This window comes from Boleophthalmus pectinirostris, unplaced genomic scaffold, assembly GCF_026225935.1.
Source record: "Boleophthalmus pectinirostris isolate CB_2022bp ecotype Guang Dong unplaced genomic scaffold, ASM2622593v1 HiC_scaffold_9, whole genome shotgun sequence".
Lineage (NCBI taxonomy): Eukaryota > Metazoa > Chordata > Actinopteri > Gobiiformes > Gobiidae > Boleophthalmus > Boleophthalmus pectinirostris.
Window position 1 is genome coordinate 27,529,934 of NW_026571541.1, and position 22,096 is coordinate 27,552,029.

General features: G+C 38.6%; 2 protein-coding genes across 8 annotated transcripts; one reads left to right on the top strand and one right to left on the bottom strand.

Moving 5' to 3' along the window:
- The first annotated feature begins 192 nt into the window (after positions 1-192).
- Positions 193-10,953, top strand: tubd1 (tubulin, delta 1). 2 transcript variants are annotated; one of them, XM_020937692.2, is made up of 8 exons: positions 193-516; positions 616-763; positions 1,225-1,441; positions 3,276-3,507; positions 6,211-6,375; positions 8,054-8,182; positions 8,260-8,443; positions 10,767-10,953. In XM_020937692.2, exons 1-8 carry the CDS (start codon positions 366-368, stop codon positions 10,870-10,872), a joined length of 1,332 nt encoding a protein of 443 aa, XP_020793351.2. In that variant the 5' UTR covers positions 193-365; the 3' UTR covers positions 10,873-10,953. The 2 variants fall into 2 exon arrangements, with proteins under 2 accessions (XP_020793351.2, XP_055022637.1); XM_055166662.1 differs by lacking the exon at positions 10,767-10,953 and adding an exon at positions 10,391-10,713.
- Positions 10,954-11,364: 411 nt separating this feature from the next.
- vmp1 (vacuole membrane protein 1) lies at positions 11,365-21,986 on the bottom strand. Of its 6 annotated transcripts, none has more exons than XM_020937673.2 (12): positions 21,867-21,986; positions 21,234-21,341; positions 19,638-19,770; positions 19,374-19,464; positions 18,686-18,796; positions 16,238-16,405; positions 16,034-16,165; positions 15,073-15,153; positions 14,885-15,001; positions 13,836-13,897; positions 12,646-12,745; positions 11,365-12,307 (listed from the first exon to the last, which is right to left on the bottom strand). In XM_020937673.2, the coding sequence occupies exons 2-12, from the start codon at positions 21,310-21,312 to the stop codon at positions 12,164-12,166; spliced, it is 1,218 nt and encodes a 405-aa protein (XP_020793332.1). In that variant the 5' UTR covers positions 21,313-21,341; positions 21,867-21,986; the 3' UTR covers positions 11,365-12,163. The 6 variants fall into 6 exon arrangements, with proteins under 6 accessions (XP_020793332.1, XP_020793330.1, XP_020793331.1 ...); XM_020937671.2 differs by having other exon boundaries at positions 21,755-21,887; XM_020937672.2 differs by having other exon boundaries at positions 21,734-21,867.
- Positions 21,987-22,096: the final 110 nt, after the last annotated feature.

Below are 22,096 nucleotides of genomic sequence, written 5' to 3' on the forward strand. Positions count from 1 at the left end.
CATTAGGCTACTGTAGTAAAATATGCTATGCAGCTCAAAAGATATTTGAGCCAGTATGCAAGTTCGGCAAGTATTAAAATTAACCAGTCATTTATTTTTTAACAGTTTATATGCATTATCTATGGCTGACTACTGCATTCCTTTGATTTTATTTTGGAAACAGGAAGTGTCATTTTAACTTCTTGTGGCGCCAGCTGTAGTGCTCTTACATGTGTTCTTTTTGCTCACCTGCTGAACAAAACAATGGAGAAAGTTCATTCGTCGTCGTCTTTTTGACTTTTTACGGTCAGGTGAATGTTTATGGTTACAGACAGGGACAATTCAGGAATGTATCTTGAAAATGTGTGAATTGTGAGATAGAAGTGATGTCTGTGGTGACAGTTCAGCTCGGACAGTGCGGTAACCAAGTGGGTCTCGAGCTCTTTGATGTCATCTCCAACGACGCACGCGAGGCTCAGAAGAGGACGTACTGCAGCGCGAGCCACGAGCGCTTCTTCCACACAAACACTAATGGAGGTACATTTCTCTCAACACCAGCACATTAAACACTAATTTAACTTACTAGAGGTGACTTTTTGTAAACTTCATGATGTACATCTTCTTTCCATCTTCCAGATCTTGAAGCCAGGGCGGTGCTCATTGATATGGAGCCCAAAGTGATCAACCACAGTATGACAAAAGCTGTGAAGTCTGGGAAGTGGAAATACGGGGAAAAGTCCTACTTCAGTCAAAAGCAGGGTTCTGGTAACAACTGGGCCAACGGGTAATGGAAGATCCTACGATTAATTATGTGAAACAATGATATTTTGTTGTCCATAATCATACACAAAGTTGTTATTACTCTGTCATACATTGCACTCATTAAGATAATAAAAATCTGGCCAATATGGATACAACACTTTATGGATGAGACAAAATATTCAGAAAAGAACATTGCTTCTTTGCTAAATATTGTATTATACTCATATTTTACTCAAGTCTGATTATAGCAGAAATAATTGAGTAACGACCCATATTTAGATGTTTAATCTTAATAGACCGTAAAAGAACAGACCTGTAAAAACTAGTTAAATTAGAAATCTTTAAGGAAATAATACGTTTCTTGCCTGTTCTCCATAGTAATTAAAACAGAAAAGCCTTTTGGAGTGTTATGACCATGAACAACACACGAACACAACCTATGAAAGCTCAAGAATCAGCTTTTTTTTTTTTTTTTTCGTACAGATTCTGTGTCCACGGGCCCCAACACAAGGAAACGGTGGAGGAGCTGGTGAGGAGAGAGGTGGAGCGTTGTGAGCGTCTGGCTGGTCTCATGCCCATCATGAGTGTGGCAGGAGGCACTGGGTCAGGCGTGGGCACCTACGTAACACAATGTCTGAGGGACGCTTTCCCCAAGAGCTTCATTCTCAACCATCTCACATGGCCCTATGGCACTGGGGAGGTATGGTTACAACTATCAACAAAACACTGCATTTCTAGTAAAGGTGCACTGTGAAGAGTCTGTTATGTGTTTGTCTCCATGGAGATGTTATTGTTTTGCCTGTTATGTTCCACAATAATATAGCTTCAGACTTATCTAACTCTTTGGAGACAGATCTGTGGCTAGGCGATTTTGGTCACAGTAAGAATGGATGTTTTCAAGGTGTTTTTGAACAATAAAGCACTCTTGGCATATATCATAAACAAAGCAATAACATCTCCATGGAGACAAGCAGCTTGTAAGTACCCTTCATCAGAGTTACTTTAATGTTGCTGGGTTTTTTTCAATATTTTTGCCTATTTTATTTTATTGCATTGAAATAAACTAGGGCACAGGAGAGGGCACAAGAATGACACTAGTTCAGTTGGTAGAGTTTTGAAGGTTGACAGTTCAAATCCTGTTCTCGATATAAACATCAATGGTAGAGCGGTCAGATCCACTGGCACACAGGTTGGCGGTGTGTCGTTGTGTCCTTGGGCAAGACAATTAACCCACTTCGCCCCGATTGTCAGTGTACACTGGGGGCTGAATGTGTGTGTGAAAGTGTGTGTGAATGTGTGTATGAATGTGTGTGAATGCGTGTGTGTGCGCCTGTGTGTATGAATGTGTACGTGAATGTGTCTACGAATGTGTGTGTGAATGTGTTTGAACGTGTGTGTGTGTGTGAATGTGTATGTGAATGTGTGTATATGAACGTGTGTATGAAGATGTGTGTGTGTGAACGTGTGTGTGAATGCGTGTGTCTGTATGAATGCGTGTGTCTGTATGAATGTGTGTATGAACGTGTGTATGAACGTGTGTATGAACGTGTGTATGAACGTGTGTGTGAATGTGTGTGTGAATGAATGTGTGAATATGTGTGTATGAACATTTGTATGAATGTGTGCATGAACATGTGTGTGTGAATGCACGTGTGTGTGTGTGAATGCGTGTGTCTGTATGAATGTGTGTATCTGTATGAATGTGTGTATGAACGTGTGTGTGAATGTTTGTGTGAATGTGTGTATGAATGTGTGAATGTGTGTGCATGAATGTGTGCATGAACATGTGTGTGTGAATGTGTGTATGAACCTGTGTGTGAACGTGTGTATGAGGATGTGTGTGTGTGAACGTGTGTGAATGCGTGTGTCTGTATGAATGTGTGCATGAACATGTGTGTGAATGTGTGTATGAACCTATGTGTGAACGTGTGTATCAGTGTGTGTGTGTGTGTGTGAGAACGTGTATGCGAATGTGTGTATGAACATGTGTATGAATGTGTGTATGAACGTGTGTGTGTGTATGTGAATGTGTGTATGAACATGTGTATGAATGTGTGTATGAACGTGTGTGTGTGTATGTGAATGTGTGTATGAACATGTGTATGAATGTGTGTGTGAACGTGTGTGTATGAACGTGTGTGAATATGTGAATGTGTGTGTGTGAATGTGTGTATGAACCTGTGTGTGAACGTGTGTATCACTGTGTGTGTGAATGTGTATGTGAATGTGTGCATGAATGTGTGCATGAATGTGTGCATGAATGTGTGTATGAACGTGTGTATGAACATGTGTATGAACACCTGTGTATGAACACGCGTGTATGAATGTGGTATAAACGTGTGTGTATGAACATGTGTGTGTGAATGTGAGTGAATGGGTGAGTGCTTTGAGTGCCTTGAAAGTGGAAAAGCGCTGTATAAAAATGTGGCATTTACAAAAACACATGACTCAAAATAGGAAATTATGAAGGTACTTTTTGCTTGTGCGCAACTTAAAAATGTGACAGATGTATCAATGAATTCCTTGTGTTTCAGGTCATTGTCCAGAACTATAACTCCGTGCTAACTCTGTCTAAACTCTACCGTCTGTCCGATGCCATCCTGGTGCACGAGAATGACACTGTGCACAGAATCTGTAGCCAGCTGCTCAACATCAAGCACATCACATTCAGCGACGTGAACCGGGTCATGGCACATCAGCTGGGCGGTGTGCTCCAGCCCGCACTCACACCACACTCCTACGGGACCTTCAGCAGAAATCCTTTAGGTATCAAACAAGAATTATGAATGAATTATATTGTTGAGTTATATAATTGTTGAATTATATTGAATTATAAGATACTCACACTCAAATACTACCAGTCAAAAGTTTGGTCTCACCATCTTATTCACTGTTTTTTTCCTTTATTTTTACTACTTCCTACTCAGGATGGGACAAGATCTCATGAGAAAAAAATTCCACAAGAGCACACACGCATAATACAAATGATCTTGTGAGATTTTCTCCATGGTTTTAGATTTGGATTGGTTAAATTTTTTAAGAAAAAGAAAAAAGAAAAAAAGCAGAGCTACAGTGACATCAGAAATATTAAAGTAAATCAAAAATGGTGAAAATTAGGCTCTCTTTTCTCATTCTGGTAGATCCAGTCTTGTGTTTTGTCTCATCTTGTGGAAACTGTATCTCATCCCACCCCTACCTCCTACATTTTATATACGTACAGAAGACATCAAATATATGAAGTAATATGTATGGAGTTATGTAGCAAAGCAAAACTCACCTAACCTTTTGCATTTTTTTTTCTTTACTCCATAATAATTCCATATATTTTACTTCAGATACTGTATTTGATGTCTTTCATATGAAAAAAAAATCAAAACCCTGAGATATGAGATGGTGTGTACAGACTTTTGATAGTGTATGTTTAAGTTTTTTAAGTTTTCATTCAGTGTTTTTTTTTTTTTTTTACACTACTTTCTACATTTTAGATACAAGATACAAGAAAATAGACATCAAATATATGAAGTAAGATATATGGAGTTATGTAGCAAAGCAAAACTCACTTAACCATTTTCATTTTTTTTTCTTTACTCCATAATTCCATATATTTTACTTCACATACTGTATTTGATGTCTTTCGCATGTATCTTAAGTAAATAAAGTAGTAAAAACAATGAAAAAAAAGCATTGAATGAGATGATGTGTACAGACTTTTGATAGTGTATGTTTTTTTTTTTTTTTTTTTTTTTTTTTTTTACTACTTTCTACATTTTAGATACAAGAAAAAAGACATCAAATATATGAAATAAGCTATATGGAGTTACGGAGCAAAGAAAAAATGTTAAATAACTCACCTGGAGACCCTTTTGCATTTTTTTTTCTTTACTACATAATTCCAGATATTTTACTTCATATACTGTATTTGATGTCTTTCATATGTATCTTAAATGAATAATATATATATAATGAATGTACATGAATGTGTATATATATATATATATGTATATATATATATATATATATATATATATATATATATATATAATATATATATATAAAACGGTGGTAGGGTCTCTCTCACCCTCATTCAGCTCGGGTCCTCTACCAGAGGCCTGGGAGCTTGAGAGTTCTGCGCAGTATCTTTGCTGTTCCCAGTACTCCACTTTTCTGGACTGAGATGTCCATTGTTTTTTCCCGGTATCTGTTGTAGCCACTCTTCCAGTTTGGGGGTTACAGCCCCGAGTGCTCCGATCACCACAGGCACCACTGATGCCTTTACTTTCCAGGCTCTCTCCAGCTCTTCCTTGAGCCCCTGGTATTTCTCTAGCTTCTCGTGTTCCTTTTTCCTGATATTACCATCGCTTGGTATTGCGATGTCAACCACCACGGCTCTGCTCTGTTTCTTATCCACCACCACTATGTCTGGTTGGTTCGCCATCACCATTCTGTCAGTCTGTATCTGGAAGTCCCACAGGATCTGGATTGGCTCGGTCATTCTCCACAACCTTTGGAGGTGTTTCCCACCTTGATCCTGGGGTTTCCAGCCCGTACTCTGCACAGATGTTTCTGTACACTATGCCCGCCACTTGGTTATGTCGCTCCATGTATGCTTTCCCTGCCAGCATCTTACACCCTGCAGTTATGTGCTGGACTGTCTCAGGAGCCTCTTTGCACAGTCTACACCGTGGGTCTTGTCTGGTGTGGTAGATCTGGGCCTCTATTGCTCGAGTGCCCAGGGCCTGCTCCTGAGCAGCCAGGATCAGTGCCTCTGTGCTGTCCTTCAGACCAGCCCTCTCAAGCCATTGGTAGGATTTCTTGATATCAGCCACTTCAGTTATGCTCCGGTGGTACGCCCCATGTAGGGGTTTGTCCTGCCATGATGGTCCCTCCAGCACCTTTTCCTCTGGACCCCACTGTCTGAGACATTCTCTGAGCACCTCATCTGCCGGGGCCTTGTCCTTGATGTACTCAAGGAGCTTGGATGTTTCATCCTGGACAGTGGTTCCCACACTCACTAGTCCTCGGCCCCCTTCCTTCCGGCCTGCGTACAGTCTCAGGGTGCTGGATTTGGGATGGAACCCTCCATGCATGGTCAGGAGCTTTCGTGTCTTAACATCTGTGGTCTGTATCTCCTCCTTTGGCCAGCTTACAATCCCTGCAGGGTATCTGATCACTGGCAGGGCGTAGCTGTTGATTGCCTGCACCTTGTTCTTGCCATTGAGCTGGCTTCTAAGGACTTGCCTCACTCTTTGCAGGTATTTGGCCGTAGCCGCTTTCCTTGTTGCCTCTTCGAGGTTGCCATTTGCTTGTGGGATACCAAGGTACTTGTAACTGTCCTCAACGTCTGCTATTGTTCCCTCTGGGAGTGACACCCCCTCTGTGTGTGTATATATGTGTATATATATATATATATATATATATATATATATATATAATATATATTTTTTTTATTATTATTTTTTTGTCTTATAGGTGAATTGGTGAGCTCTCTGGCCTGCCATCCTGAGTACAAACTGCTGAGTGTCTGCACAATCCCTCAAATGCCCAGTTCATCTATCGCTTACAGCACCTTTGCCTGGCCAGGACTGTTGAAGCACCTACGCCAAATGCTCGTCTCAAATACTAAGATGGAGGAAGGTATCATAGTATTTTTTATTTATTTATGTTTTTTTTAGAATAGGTTGGCATCTATAGAAACACAGGGTAGCCGCGGGGTCTTAAAAGTCTTTAAAAGGTCTTAAATTTCATGTTCTTAAATTAAGGCCATAAAAAGTCTTAAATTCTGTTGTGCAAGTCTTATTTTTTTCCACAAAGGTCTTATATTTCATTAGCCTATTTTTTTGTATACTCAACCAGGCTGCAATGCAATGTTAAATGGAGGGAGAGAAAAAAAAAAGTGAAATCATGTAACGTGAATGAATGAATACTTTAGTTTCTGGCGTTGGTGGCAATAAGAAAACAATCAGTACAGTGGAGGAAGACGTTGGATGGATCATGGGGAAGTGTAGGTTTAATCCACCGTGGCTCTTTGATACTAGATACAGTAGTTGGTTAGTCATTATTAGGACTGGATCTGGTGTTTTTCACCCACATAATGGGTGCAAATGTTGGTCTTAATTTTCATTTAAATGGTCTTAAAAAGGTCTTTAAAAAGTCTTAAATTTGGGGAAGTTGAACCTAGCCAGGCTGGCGCCACCTAGTGCCTCCGCTCAATTTCATTTCTCTCCAGTGACCAGGTCAGGAATCAAAATACAACAGACGGTTTGCAAAAAACCTGGAAGTGCAAGTTCGGGCACCAGCCAATCAGTGTTGTCAATGATTCCCAAGATAGAGGATTTAAAGACTGAATAAAGAGAATGTTTGGTGAATTTCATCAAGGGGCAAGATGTCCTTCTTCACTACGGGATTTGGGAAAAACTTAATATACCAGTTAGCCCGGTTAGTGGCGCATTACATACGTCAGGAACAAATAGCAGCGATCTTAAGGCTGTGAGGTCAGATGGTTTGTACGAAGTGAAACAAAGTAAAAACCGATTGATGAATCAGGCTAAGTCAAACCTGGGGATACCCTGACTCAGTAACATATTAGAAAGATCTTAGTCCATTTCTTTTCTGTCACTTTTTAAAAATCTTTATAAACAAAAAAAAAAAAAATGCAAGGTGGCTAAACTGGGAGCATTCACCAGACATTTCACCCATTAAAATAAATAAATTCAGGCAATACAGTGAAGTCAGGGGATCCATACAATTTTACGAAATACATGAGTCAAACAAAATTGGCACGAAAGGGGGATACAAACTGGATTAGTTTTTCCCAAATCTTATAGAATTTTTCCCTTTGGGTTCGTAGAGTGTATGTCAATTTTTCAATTTTGAATATCTCCAAAATGATCAAGAATCAGTCCTCAAGTGTTGGAGGGGTCGGATAAAGCCATTTCCTACATAGTTTACGCTTTTCCACTTTATTTCTGTAGCACGTTTTATAAACAAAGACTGTTTCCAAAGTGCTGCATATACAAAAATAAAAAAAAATCTACCATTTAATACAATAAAAACAACTGGGTAAAAACAAATAAATAAAACAGCGAAATAGACCCATAAGAATAAATAAACAAAATCAATAAAACAAAACAATAAAAAACAACAGGTATTGACTTTTTCCAGGCTGCTAAAAGCTCCTGTAATTGTTTTATATTTCCTCCTCTGTCCAAGATTGTGTTTATACCCAAATACACTGCTGAAAAGTCAAAAGGAAACTGCACCTTAAAAATATCGTTTAGAGTACAACAAACTGAAACTCTTCCACGTTTTCTAGGAATAGATTGGCAGGTTCGCCCTCCATCAAACTCTGAACGAAGCAGAGGCCTTCCCACCCACAACTTCAACAGATCTTTATCCAATGTTCTCATACTCCGAGGCAAAGATGTCTACAGCGCTGAAACAGGTAAAATCAATACAAGAAGTGATGTATAATTTTAACACTTTTTAACAGCTTTGCCAATATAATTCTTTTTTCCACAGGTAGTTTTGAAGAACCAGCTCTCTATACTTCCTGGTTGCCCTCAAATGCAGCTTTTAACGCGTGGAAGTCACCTGTGTCTTTCAATAAATATGAAAAATCGGCCACATTGGTTAGTAATAGCCAATCTCTGCTGCAGCCTTTGGATAACATAGTTGGAAAAGCCTGGAATATGTTTGCCTCCAGGTATGATATCCTTACAAAAGCAAAAGTACAGATACCTAAAAATGTATACTTTTTCTTTTTATTTCACTACATTTGAGAGCATGTACCTGTACTTTCTGCTCTACTACATTTTTGATCTGGACTGAAAAGTAAAAAAAGTACATTTCTTAATGGTGTGAGACCTTTTGAAAAAGCTGAGACTTACACTACCGTTCAAAAGTTTGGGGTCAAGTTTGGGGTTGTAAAATGAATAGAAAATATAGTCAAGACATTGACAAGGTTAGAAATAATGATTTGTATTTGAAATAATATTTTTTTTCCTTCAAACTTTGCTTTCGTCAAGAATCCTCCATTTGCAGCATTTTCAGCATTGCAGACCTTTAGTATTTAGCTGTTAATTTGTTGGTAATCTGGAGAAATTTCATCCCACATTTCTAGAAGCCCATCCCACAAATTGGATTGGCTGGATGGGCACTTCTTGCGTACCAAACCGTCAAGCTGCTCCCACAACAGCTCAATGGGGTTTAGAGCTAGTGACTGCGCTGGCCACTTCATTACAGATAGAATACCAGCTGCCTGCTTCTTCTCTAAATAATTCTTGCACAATTTGGAGGTGGGCTTTGGGTCATTGTCCTGTTGCAGGATGAAATTGGCTCCAATCAAGCACTGTCCACAGGGTATGGCATGGCATTGCAGAATGGAGTGATAGCCTTCCTTATTCAAAATCCCTTTTACCCTGAACAAATCTCCCATCTTACCAGCACCAAAGCAACCCCAGACCATCACATTACCCCCACCATGCTTGACAGATGGCGACTCTTCCAGCATCTTTTCAGTTGTTCTGCGTCTCACAAATGTTCTTCTGTGTGATCCAAACCCCTCAAACTTCGATTCGTCCGTCCATAACACTTTTTTCCAATCTTCCTCTGTCCATTTTCCCCATATTAATCTTTTTCTTTTATTGGCCAGTCTCAGATATGGCTTTTTCTTTGCCACTCTGCCCTGAAGGCCAGCATCCCTGAGTCGCCTCTTCACTGTAGATCTTGACACTGGTATTTTGTGGCTTCTATTTAATGAAGCTGCCAGTTGAGGACCTGTGAGGTGTCTATTTCTCAAACTACAGACTCTAATGTACTTATCTTCTTTCTTAGTTGTGCAGCCGGGCCTCCCACTTCTCTTTCTACTCTGGTTAGAGCCTGTTTGTGCTGTTCTATGAAGGGAGTAGTACACACCGTTGTAGGAAATCTTCAGTTTCTTGGTAATTTCTCGCATGGAATAGCCTTCATTTCTAAGAACAAGAATAGACTGTCGAGTTTTACATGAAAGTTCTCTTTTTCTGGCCACAAATGTGATGCTCCAGATACTCAACCTGCTCAATGGAAGGTCAGTTTTATAGCTTTTCTAACCAGCTAAACTGTTTTCAGCTGTCCTAACATGATTGCACAAGGGTTTTCTAATCATCCATTAGCCTTCTGACACAATGAGCAAACACATTGTACCACATTGTACCACTGAAAAACACTGCATTGTTAGATGCTGTAAATGGGCCTCTATACACCTATGTAGATATTGTACCAAAAACTAGACATTTGCAGCTAGAATAGTCATTTACCACATTAGCAATATATAGAGTGTATTTCTGATTAGTTTAAAGTTATCTTCATTTAAAAAAACAATGCTTTTCTTTCAAAAATGAGTAAATTTCTAAGTGCCCCCAAACTTTTGATCGGTAGTGTATTTTTAACACATTTAATTTGAGTTAACATTCCAATTTTTTAGCAAAATAAATACACAAAAACGACTAGATAAATTAAGAAATCATTTGAATCACTCAAAATCAGTTGCATGTTTCTGAAAAACACCACATGATGCAAAGTACTTTTACTTTTTACACTTAAAGTTACACATTCCTTACCTAAATCTTATTTTTTTTTTATCATTTATATTGAAATGAATGAAAATCTGTAGTCCAGGCAGTCTCCCATCCAAATACTAACCAGACTCGCACTTGTTTGGCTTCAGAGATAAGACGAGATTGGACATTCTCAAGTTGGTATGGCCGTAAGCAAAAGCAGACACCCCTAAATCCATATTTATAGATAGTAGATGGCATTTTTTCATCTAAATTCCTCTTTTATTACTATATAAATTGAAATGAGTCAAAAAGTTATCAAATTTGGTAGATTTTTTTCATGTGATACTTTTACTCGAGGAACCTTTTACCTTTGTATCTGTACTTTTACGAAACAAAATTGAGTACTTCGACCATTGCCTTACTTCATGCTTACTGCATGCAGTCATAGTTCCAACAAGAATTAATATTATGCTTGCATTTTTTTGACAGGGCCTACGTACATCAATACACCAAATATGGGATCACAGAGGAAGACTTTTTAGACAGCTTCACGTCGTTGGAGCAGGTCATCTCAAGCTATCGTCATCTTTGTTAGCAGCAGTACTGTACACTCGTAAAATATGTAAATATGACTACAAAAATGTAATTGTTGAAATAATACACAGAAACATTCATACGTTTCATGGTTTTATTATGACTTAAGACAAAACAAAGTAAAATGGTTATACCTCGTTCAAAAAGTGTATTTCTGTGCAGTGATCGTCCCAAAACTTCAGCCAGCTTATAGACCGCTGTTGCCATAGTAATAAAACAGCCAACACCAGTCAGATAAGCTAGCTGACAGGGTGGGAAAAGGTGAAGCATAGGGAGAGTTTTACTATTTCTTTCATTTTGTATTCCTGCAGTGTTGAGGTCTTGATGCAGGGAGGATCTTGTGAAGGCGAAGGCTCAGCTCCGGTCCAAAATAGATGAAATGATTCAGATTTTCACTTACCGTAAAGATGACTTTCTCTGAGGAAACGGACATGGCAGGTTGATTATAAAGGAACATTGCAAGTTAAGAAAAGACCAAATGAGACATAAAAGCAAGTGTCAAGATTTACACTTTATGAGCTTATCCAAGTTTGAACCTACTGTACAGAAGAGAAATGGAACAAGTGAGCGTAGTACAATATCACTTTACAAATGATATCACGTTTTCTCTTTTGGTTGGTTTATATTACACAGAACAGTTGAATAGAAATACATCTGCTCAAACTGTCAAAAAGATTAAGATATTTACACAATGTGCAAACTGTCAATACCACACTTCTGAATTTGATATTGCTATTTTCCCCCATTTAAATGCAAAGAGACGTTGGTCTTGCTGTTTTAAGAACAAATGAGGACAAAGGAACTCTGAAACAACCATACATAGCAATTATCCTGGCAACACACTGTACACGATCCATCCACACTTCAATGTTACAAAATTAAATAAAAATCAAGTCTGTAAGTGAACAGTTAGAATCTGGGGAAGTTTGACCTTCCCATCTTGCATAAGGCATAGCATCTGAAGGGCACTGCCCATACCCAGCAGTCACCAACCCAACCGCTGCTTTACACGTGAGGTCAATAAATGGATTAAATTAAAGTAACATATTAAGATCAGCAGTAGAACCAATCGCACTACACAAACCTACACTGAGATGAGAGGAAGAGCTATAAAACCTGAAAGACATACAGTACACGTCCATCACACGTCCATCACACATCCGTCCTGTGAAACACACACTCAGCAGTGCCTGGTTTGAGTCCAGCCCCAGACGGAGGAGGAGGAGAATGAGGTTCGTTCTTCAGTGTCTGAGGCTGGAGGAGAGACAAAGTCCACTACAGTCATGCTCTCATCACTTGGTCTTCTCCTCTGAGTGTCTCTGCTGCTGCAGCCTCTTGGCATAGCTCTGGGCCATGGAGTTAACAATGGAGATGACAAAGTAGCACACCATGATCAGCACCACTTTCTCAAAAATCCACGAGAGCCAGTTCTCATCCTGAAAGGCAGGAGTGAGAGGGTTAAGTCAGACAAGACCCTTGTTACTGTTGTAACAATCTATATATAGGATAGGATAACCAGCCTTTTCTCTTGGTTCTGAATACACATGATTAGCATTAATATCAAATAACTCCTGGCAGGTGTATCACATTTTGTTTGTAAATTACATTTCCATTATTATAAATACACTTTTTAAAAACTGAGCTGAAATTTTTTATTCCTTTCTTCTCTTTGCAAACTGAATTTAAAGTTGCATACAGATTAAGACTTGTAAATCTTAGATAATTTGTGTAGATAAAAAATGTAATGAAAATAAAAGACTGTTAATATACTTACAGCTGGGGCCTTTCCTCCAGCATGGTGCAGCTTGTTCCTCTGGGCTTCCAGGTACTGACTGAAAGGCTTCTGGAGTGAAGGTCCAACTTTGGGCACAGACCTATAATAAAAATCACAAAAACATAAAAATTACTCACCTCGCCCATTCACCTGGAAGAGAAGCATGTGAACACTGTGAGAGTCCTCCTCCAGTAGCTCAGAGCTCCTGTGCTGTTGAGCAGCACACACCAATGAAACACAAAGGCCACAGTTCTCCTTTTATACTCCTCGCCCTGAGTAGAGGCCTATGTCAGCCTCTCTACCAGGAAGTGAGTCGCCATGATGTCACCACCTTTACCACTACTGCAGCCTTCAGGGTGGAATCGCAGCTTATCAGGCCTTTTTTAGGCAGCTACAGGAGGGATGTACTCACATGGGTGCTAAGCTTTAGTAATTGTTTATTTTAAATTGTATCATCTCCCACCAAAACATAACACTTTGCTGCTTAAAAATTAACATCATACAACATGTCCTGACATTACTAAGTACAAATAAAAATGCTAAACTAATTTATGAAAAAGAAAATTCAAGAGTTATATTTTGAAAGTAAATTTGATTAATTTTTTTAATTGGTTTAACTAACTGCTATTTTTCTGCCCCAAATATGAACAAAAGCTGCACTTAGACCACCGTCTTACATCACCAAAAAGATAATGTAAAACTGAATTTGGATATTGTCACTGAGGGATCCTGTGCATGGCGGTGGTGAATCATCAAGACCACTGCATAATTCATGAGCACCGGGCTTTTACATTAATTATGTGGACAATAAAACAGATGCAAAGGAAATGCATTGCTTTCATGATATCGTACGTGACCTTTAGGAAACAAACCAGCATCACTGTATGAAGTGAGCTGCGGCAGAATCCGTTACATGCGAACAAGGACAAACTGTCTCGGATTTTAATGGCATTCTTTGGGGTAAGGCTGATACCAGTGAGTCACATCATGAAAGTTTGAATGGGACCTCACATGCCTGACCACTAATGCAGGAGATTGATTGCATATGCGAGTTTAAGAAATACCTCCATGGGAAAAATGCCGCACGATCCCCCACAGTGAGATATTCAGTCATAGATCCCAATCAGCAGCGCAAATTTACATAAACAAAGGCATTTAACCACAAAAAAAAAAAAAAAAAAAAAACATACCCAATGAGTGACACCATCTGCTCCACTATGTGCTTGCTGAAAGTGATGATGACAAAAAGTTTCTGTAGAAAGATAAAATATATAAACATATTTCATTAAAAAATATACATTGAATTTGTACGCTCTAAAATTACCTATAATATATATATTTTTAAATAATAAAACTTGGGCTGGGTGGTATATTTTCGCTCATATTGTTTGATCTAGATATTATGCAATGTCATATTCTCTTATTTATAAAACATAACATTAACAATACAGACTTTTCAAACTGCCATTTTACACAAAAAAGTCCAAAAAGTTCTTCCACCAGAGTCCGAGCTCCACAACAAAAGCTTTTACTAAGAGGACTGGCTGTTCTTAATTAAAAAGACCTCGATCATTCATGATTAGCAATAACTGAATCTTGATCAATTAAAATTTCACAACACAGCTTCTATTAAAACTGAAATAAACCATTTTCTATCCAAGCCTCCGTGGCAGCTCTGCCTTTGAGGATTTGAGTTCTACGATAATTATTTCAAATTAAAAGGAGCCCCGGGATACTAAACTTTTTTGTGGCATTTATAAAACTTAAGAGTAACTCATAATTACTCTTGTATTTGAGGAAACATTAAACAAAATCATGACACATGGACAAATTCAGACAGGACATGACACGTAATATCCAACGGCTTTCAAGACCGTGTGAGACAAAGGGTTCCCCCCCTACAGCCTCCCTTTAGTCTGTTTCATTTCCTCCTCAGACTTCTCCTGTCCAATCTCCATCCACATGACCCTCTGCTCTCACGGGCCTCACTGAGATCATGGGCTGGTACCACCAACAGAAGATTGTTTTAGTGTGTGCGATTCAGACACAGCGCTCAGACAAGTTTACATTAGTCATTGGTGGGACAGACTCAACAATCTACAGAATTTGAAACGGGGTTTCAATTAAGTCCAAAAAGAACAAACAAAGCCTTTCATACATTAGGGACTGTACTTTGAGGAGTCTGCTCATAATACTGGTTTCAGTGATGCCTTGCCTTTCGTGCCAAATGCAGACAAACCTGTATGTGCATCTTGATAATGGCCTTTCCAATCAAGGTGGCTCCAAAGAAGGTCCAGAAAGGGACCAGGAAATGCCCACATGTTATTCCAGCCAGGTCAAAAAGAGGATTAGGGATCTACAACACAAACTAAAGATTAGTACAATGAATAGTACCATTTTAAAAGAAGCTTGCATAGTTGTACTTACACTGGCACAAGCCAGAATGCCAAAGAACCCCACTTTCTGGACCATGTGTTGGACACCAAGTTTAGCTCTTGTGACAAAATCCTGCAAGAGAGACGTTTTATATTGAAAACAATATTCCTTCATATCGTCTTCCACAATCAAACTCAATGCATTTGTCACATGGTTATTTTATAGATTAAAACAAACTATGCTATAGCTGTACTTGTGTAGATTCTCTGAGGCCTATTACATTATATTATATTTTAGGCTGATGAATGTAGTGAAAGTGTCAAAGGCTCGAGGTCCCAGATTTCTTTGATCCTATCTTCATCTCATGGGCGCAGAAATGGTTTTCTGTGGTTACACAGACAGATGACAGGCTAAGATCTATGTAGATAAAAGGGGAGATTAAAAAAGAAAGACTTCACCAATATCATTTCAAGTAAGCAATTAAATTTAAGTGCTGTCAGAGGTTACAAGTAAGAAGAAATAAAAATGATCCACCGCATCTTGACTATGTGACATTTCCTGGTCTACAAATTCAGATTTTCATATTTCAGTTGAAAATATTCATTGAATGTCTTGAGTTAAGACATGATTATAGGTGACCAAACGGGTCTAATCCTTTGATAATCGGGGAAGTGAGAGAAGGTGAAAGAACAAAAGCCCAGTGCTGGTCTCGTGCTGACTCAGCATCTGATCTGAAAAGTCTGCAGTCATGTGAACTCCTGACAGGACGGCCTGTCATTCAAATTAGAGAGCGGGCAGAAGAAAGGAGGGAACAGAGAAGCCCGGGGGATGATTAAATGGGGGGTAGGGCTCGGGTGAGTCACCCGCAGACACACTCATTTACTGGAAATCAAGGGGAGGAGATTCACTGAAGTCACATGACACTCACAGGCCAATCAGTGGTCAGTGCATCTAATTCAATTGTGCTTATAGTCGATGGTATGGCAACAAACATGGACGGGTTTGGACTAACCTGTGCATTCTGTGCCTGCTCCAGCATCTCCTCAAACTCTTCATAGTCTTCATCTTCTGGATCAGCTCCAGACTGACGAGCAGCCCGGGCCATGAAATACGGGGGGAGCTCTCCGATTGCGGTCCCGGCCCCCTGATCACAGTAGTTTTTATTGTTCAGCACTTCTGACCTAAATATTTGTTTTGTTTTGCAGCTCATACTCACCCACATGCAGGCCTCCAGTCGGACCTTGGACATGATTGTGAAGAGGGAGATGCTTTGATCAAATGCTTCATCAGGAGGACAGATGATCTGGTCAGGGTATGGAGGCTCAGGGAAGTCTGTGGAGCCACACTCGTAAGCTGCCAGGGTCACTGAGGCTATGTGAGGCCCCTATGAGAAGGTATGACAAAATGTATTCAGATTCTGATTACACAAATGAAAAAAGTCACATGGATGCAATAATGCTAATGTGTAACATTAAAGGTGTTAATGTTACATTTGTGCATTGTACACTCAGTATCCTAGACCAGCAGTTTATTTAGAATAAATTTTATCTATTTGAACAATGGGGAAAAAAAGGTTTAAGCTTATGCCTTCAATGCAATTGACTTTTCTTTGTATACTTTTCACATTCAACTTTCATAAATAATGCATATTCCCTTGGATCTCCGTAGCATTAAAAACAAAGGGTTGTGTTTTAATATACATCAGGTGTCATGTGCACATACTATAACATGTACAGTGCACACACAGTAGCTGAGTCAGACAGCTTCCTGACAGGAGCAGGATTCTCATATCTCAGACTGGGTTGGTGTGGTCCACCTGGTCTCATTAACAGTAGGCCCACCTGGAACCACAACAGCCAGCCCATTATACGTGCTCAGAGTGATTCATTGAGAGGAGCAGATGGACAGCGCACCATTGGGCTGTGTTGACTATGACACCTGCCTTACATCTCTGGGACTGGGAGCACAAGGAGTCTGGCTTCTTTACACAGTAGTCCTCTTTAACATGGGTGCTAGTTTATCACTGATTAAAATCCAATAATTCTCCTGCTGCTTAATTATTTTAAGTGGATACATGTGGTTTATTGGTTTACAGTGAATTTACTGCTTCATTAATTATATATAACTGGCTAATTTCTAACATTTTTGTATGTAGTTATATGGACAGGAATGATAAAAACAACAAGCCCTTTATTATCATCTTATTGATTGCAAAAAAAAAAAAAGTACACATAATTTCATAAACTTCCACTATGGAACTTCTAACTAAATAGTCAGAGTGTGTAAACAAACTTCAGTCACTTACTCACATACAGACAGACTGTATCATAGAATAGCTTTACCTGCACCGCTGACAAAAGCAAATTTGTGTACCAGGTACTAGTTAAGCATTTTAGTGCAAAAAGGCCATGTGAAAAATATGATCACACTGGTGAGTGAATCCCCTTCCCATGTAAACAGTGAGATCATCCTCATAGTCATAAATACTTTAGGCTTGAGTTTACCTCAGCTGGTGGGAAATCTGGGAGTTCATAAAGAAAATACACTGGGGATTCCTGGCTATAGGTGACATCACCTCATGCATGAGTGGGCTGATGGTCTTTTCAGGACCAACACAGATGCACGGGTGTATTATAGATCTTGTTTCTGTCATATCAAACATGTGTGGCTGTTTTAACTCAGTATGAAATCCAAGAACCATCTACATATGTTAGACAACTACATTTAATTAAAATATAATTATGTTTACAAATTATTATAAATACATGATAAATTATAATTTAAGATTTTACTAAAAATCTTCTCTTGTTTTCCCATTTGTGGAAGTTTAGAATTTTAATTCCTGGTTGGACAAGGGTAATTGTAAACTAGTAATCACACTATAAACAGGGATCAAAGCTCATCTAATTCTCATAATTACTATTTGACAAATAAAAATACATCACAACACCAATATTTTCATAAATTCATGTCTAAACTGACAGGCACATGTGCTCATAGCATGTAAATTGTTCTTACACCACAGGTAATAAACCAGCAAATGAAATAACTAAATTAAATATGCTCTTAAAGTCTGCACAGGCACAAGTCTTGTTGCAATCCATTTATCCATACTGCTATATACTATTTTTACAATCCCAATACTGGGTATTTCCTCCCACTTAGTATGACTACATCAGCACAAGATGAATAGCTTTGTAAAAGTCATAGCTGTTGCATTATGATGGAAAAGATTAGGTCAGCTGGAACACATTTGTACAGGGAACTTCAGGCTAAAACTCTAGTATTCGTTTTTGCCACATAGCAGTTTCAACCAAAGTCATGCCTGAAAGATTTGTGTCATGAAATCAACTTCCTTTTAGCAAAGGTTGACAAAATCAAGTTCTGGTGACACGTGATGGTGAAATCAAGTAGTATTACGTTAAAGATAAAACTTGTTTTCCAAGAAGGGAAAAGGGCAAATAAAGTGCACTTCATCACATGAATTTACTACTAATATACAACTGTATAAAAGCAAAAGGTGACACACCTCCTCAGTAAAAACAGCTTCAACTTAAGTAATACAGACCACTTTTAAACATAAGCTGCTTTTAAACATAAGCTTTAACCTGAAGATGATGGATCACCAAACTGTGTTAAAGAGAGTAAAAGATTTTCCTCTTACCAAGTAAAGAAGAAAGGTGTGTAGGCCGGTGCCAAGGCCTACTGAGGACAAAATGCCAAGGCCTACCCAGTAGGCACACCATAGGAACTTCTTTTCCAAGTATTGTACATACTGTAACAGAATAAACAGGATGGTGAATATTATGATAAACTGAAAACCTTTAAGGAAGCAGACTTTGACAGGCAAAGAGTGTTATGTTAGTATAAACTTTTTGAACACATTTGTAAAAAATAATCATGAGGGTTGTATTTTACATAAAAGGCATGTACATGCATTTTTACAACACATGACATTTCTTACATCAATCCTCTTTATTCCCTAATCCTGTTTGAGTGATTGAGTTATTTATCAGCTGCTTTGGGTCAAGAGAGGTTAATGAAAATGGACCTTTCTTATACACACACGCACACACAGAGAGCCATTTAAAATAAGATAACGTAAACACTAATGCTTCTGGCAATAGAATTATCTGAACGCATTGAATATGTTCAGGAGTTGTTATAAGAGTTTTTAATCACTTAATCTAAATTGCATTTAACTGTAAGAACTGCAACAGTTCAAGTATCGAAACATAGCTTCTCATAGATAACTTATGATGAAGAACTGGCTTATCTTTAACCTTTAAACTGACTTGTGTTTCTACAGTTGATAATTAACATGCCAAAGAAAACAACTAAACAATACTTACCTCTTGGTGCCCCCCCTCAGTTGAGTAGGCCATAGAGAAGAGAGAACACACCAATAGAAATAAGAGCACTGCCCCTCTCCTTTGCCAAAGCCTGAGGGATGAACACAGGAGAAGAAAACATTAATAAGAAACATAAATGAAAGATTTATTTTTTTTCCCTATGTTTATGATTCACTTATTCATCAGTACAGTTCAGCGGAAAATGGAGGAACAACAATGGGAACAAGGTTGGTGGAAACAGGAAAAACTGGCACTACTGCTTACTTCAAAGTCAACTCCTTTAGCTTGATGAGGGTCTCCAGGAGAAAGTAATGCAGCGTAGTGACAGGCTTCCTCCATAGAACCAACGAGAGACGCTCCTCTTTCTCTTTTAGCCGTCTGTCTCTTAGTACAGAGTCTACAGAGGAGGGGGAGATCATTTCTGCATTAATTATAACACATTCCTGTATGACTGGTAATTCTACACATTTCTCTGGATGTTCCTCTGTTGTCATGCTAATAGTAATGTAACAAAACGAAACCAAGCAAGCTCCAAAGGTTAAAGTGTAGTGTGTTGCTGCATAAACATACCAAAACACGCTTGTTATCATTCCATGTAATCAGGCAGTTACAAAGCACAGGCAAACAGCCCAAACAGCTAATGTCTACCATCACGTTTGCATTGTCTTCCTATGCCCTCTTGTATATATCAGAGATTGTATATTCTATTACTTATTTTTCCATTTTATTTTGACTTGTACATTTACATTTATCTAATTATGCCTTATTTGACACCTGTCTCTTGCCATCTTTTTGCTACTTATTCAGATTTTTTATTACCATTAGGGTGACCAGATGTCCTTATTTACCCGCAGCAGTCCCAGTTTTGAGCCCTGTGTCCCCTGACCCTACAGATTTATCCAAAACCAGTGATTTGTCCCAGGTTTTTTTTTTTTTTTTTTACAAGAAATGTCCCAGGTTTCCCTATTTTAACCAATCTGATCACTAAACAGGGGAATATATTGTCATTTGTTTTGCTTAAATACAGAAAACTGATCTTGAAAATGACCATGAAAAAAATATATATAAACGCACCAACCAATCTGGTCACCCTAATTACCATTTATATTTTTTACTCTTTGACATTAAATATGATGAGTGATATTTGGTCAAAAATGAGTTAATGTCATTTTGGGGGCATTTGAGACCTGCTTTATCATGTGAATAAATATTGTAAAAAATACTGAGCTCAAAACTGGCCTTTGACTCTTGTTTGGCAGTTCCTGTACTCTGCCTTTGCACGACTTCTTATTTTTGGCACATGATACAAAGGCAAAAGGCAGTAACACATTAAATAAATATACCTTTGTATTCAATTCAATACTTATATTATCTTTAATGTGAAAGTATTTTGTGTATTTATTCATACTGTACATACTATTCTCCAAAGTAACTCGTCTGTCAAACTGTGTAATTGTTGCCGCATGATCTTGATCAGCACTAAATAGGAAATCCAAAGGTCTTCTAAATCATTTTAAACAAACAACATGATGACTAGACCTTGGTGTGGTGTACTTATAATGGATAAAAATCAAGCAAATAATGATAACATCAGTTACTGCCTTTTGCCTGACTAATTATTAAGGGGTCAAAGGTCAATTTTGAGCTCAGTATTTTTCACATACAAATATTTCTTCATTATAGCAGCTAGTTGTCAGATTTTGGGAGCCCTACCTGTTATACTTTTGTCTGGACAAAACTTTGAAGTGATTTTTTTTTTGTTTTCACACTCTGGCGAGTTAAGGTCTTTTGTAGGGTAGTACTGTGTCCAAATAATTTCCCTTGTGGCTCAGTAAAGTTTGTCTAAGTCTAAGTCGTTACCTGCAGATTTGCCATTCTGTTTGTCCTTAGGTCCTGATCGTCTCTGGGACTGCTCACAACTGTCCCCATTGGCTGCCATGTCCAGAAAGGTTTAGCCGATGCGTCTATCTGGATGGAAAACGGGGGGGAAATGAGTTGAGAGTTAGAGATTTATACATAGAGTGGATTTATATAGCACTGCGCCTCACATGTGACATGTGAGAGCCCAAGGGGAAACTATAGGGGCCAAGACAGAAACACAGACCTGCCCTTTTGACATCACATCTTCATTTAGATTATGGACAACACACGTTTACCAAAAGATACGTTTGATTGACAAGGTTATAAACATTTTCTTTAACTTGTAAGCATCACATACGCAAATTAACACAATACTGATCAGTCCAAAATAAGATGGTAAAATACGAGGAATTTCGCGTTGGTAGACTTCGGATGCTACCCGGTTAGCAATCGCGCTAAGCTAATAGGGCACGAAAACCATAAAAATAACAAAACCTTACGTGCGTTTTGAAATGACTCACGTGCTGTGCGATGTGTAAAATACTTCTCGACGCGAACACGTACGTTTATACACTGACCTGATCAAAATAACGAAACGGAGCGGCATTTGTTTAAATGAAATGACAACCATACCTCTCGCCTGTCCTTTTCACCCGGAAGCAAAGGCGGAGTGTTTCAAAATAAGACAAAACACAGATTTGTTGGGGAGATTGCGTGGATGTTTTCTCCCAAAAGCTTTTTCAAACTTAAAGCAATATGCCATAGTTTAAGTTATTCTGAAAACACGCCCCTTTAACTGCGACTTATGTTAAATTCGTTAAACTATGATTGTAAATTGTCGTTGTAAAACAGTTCACGGTTTT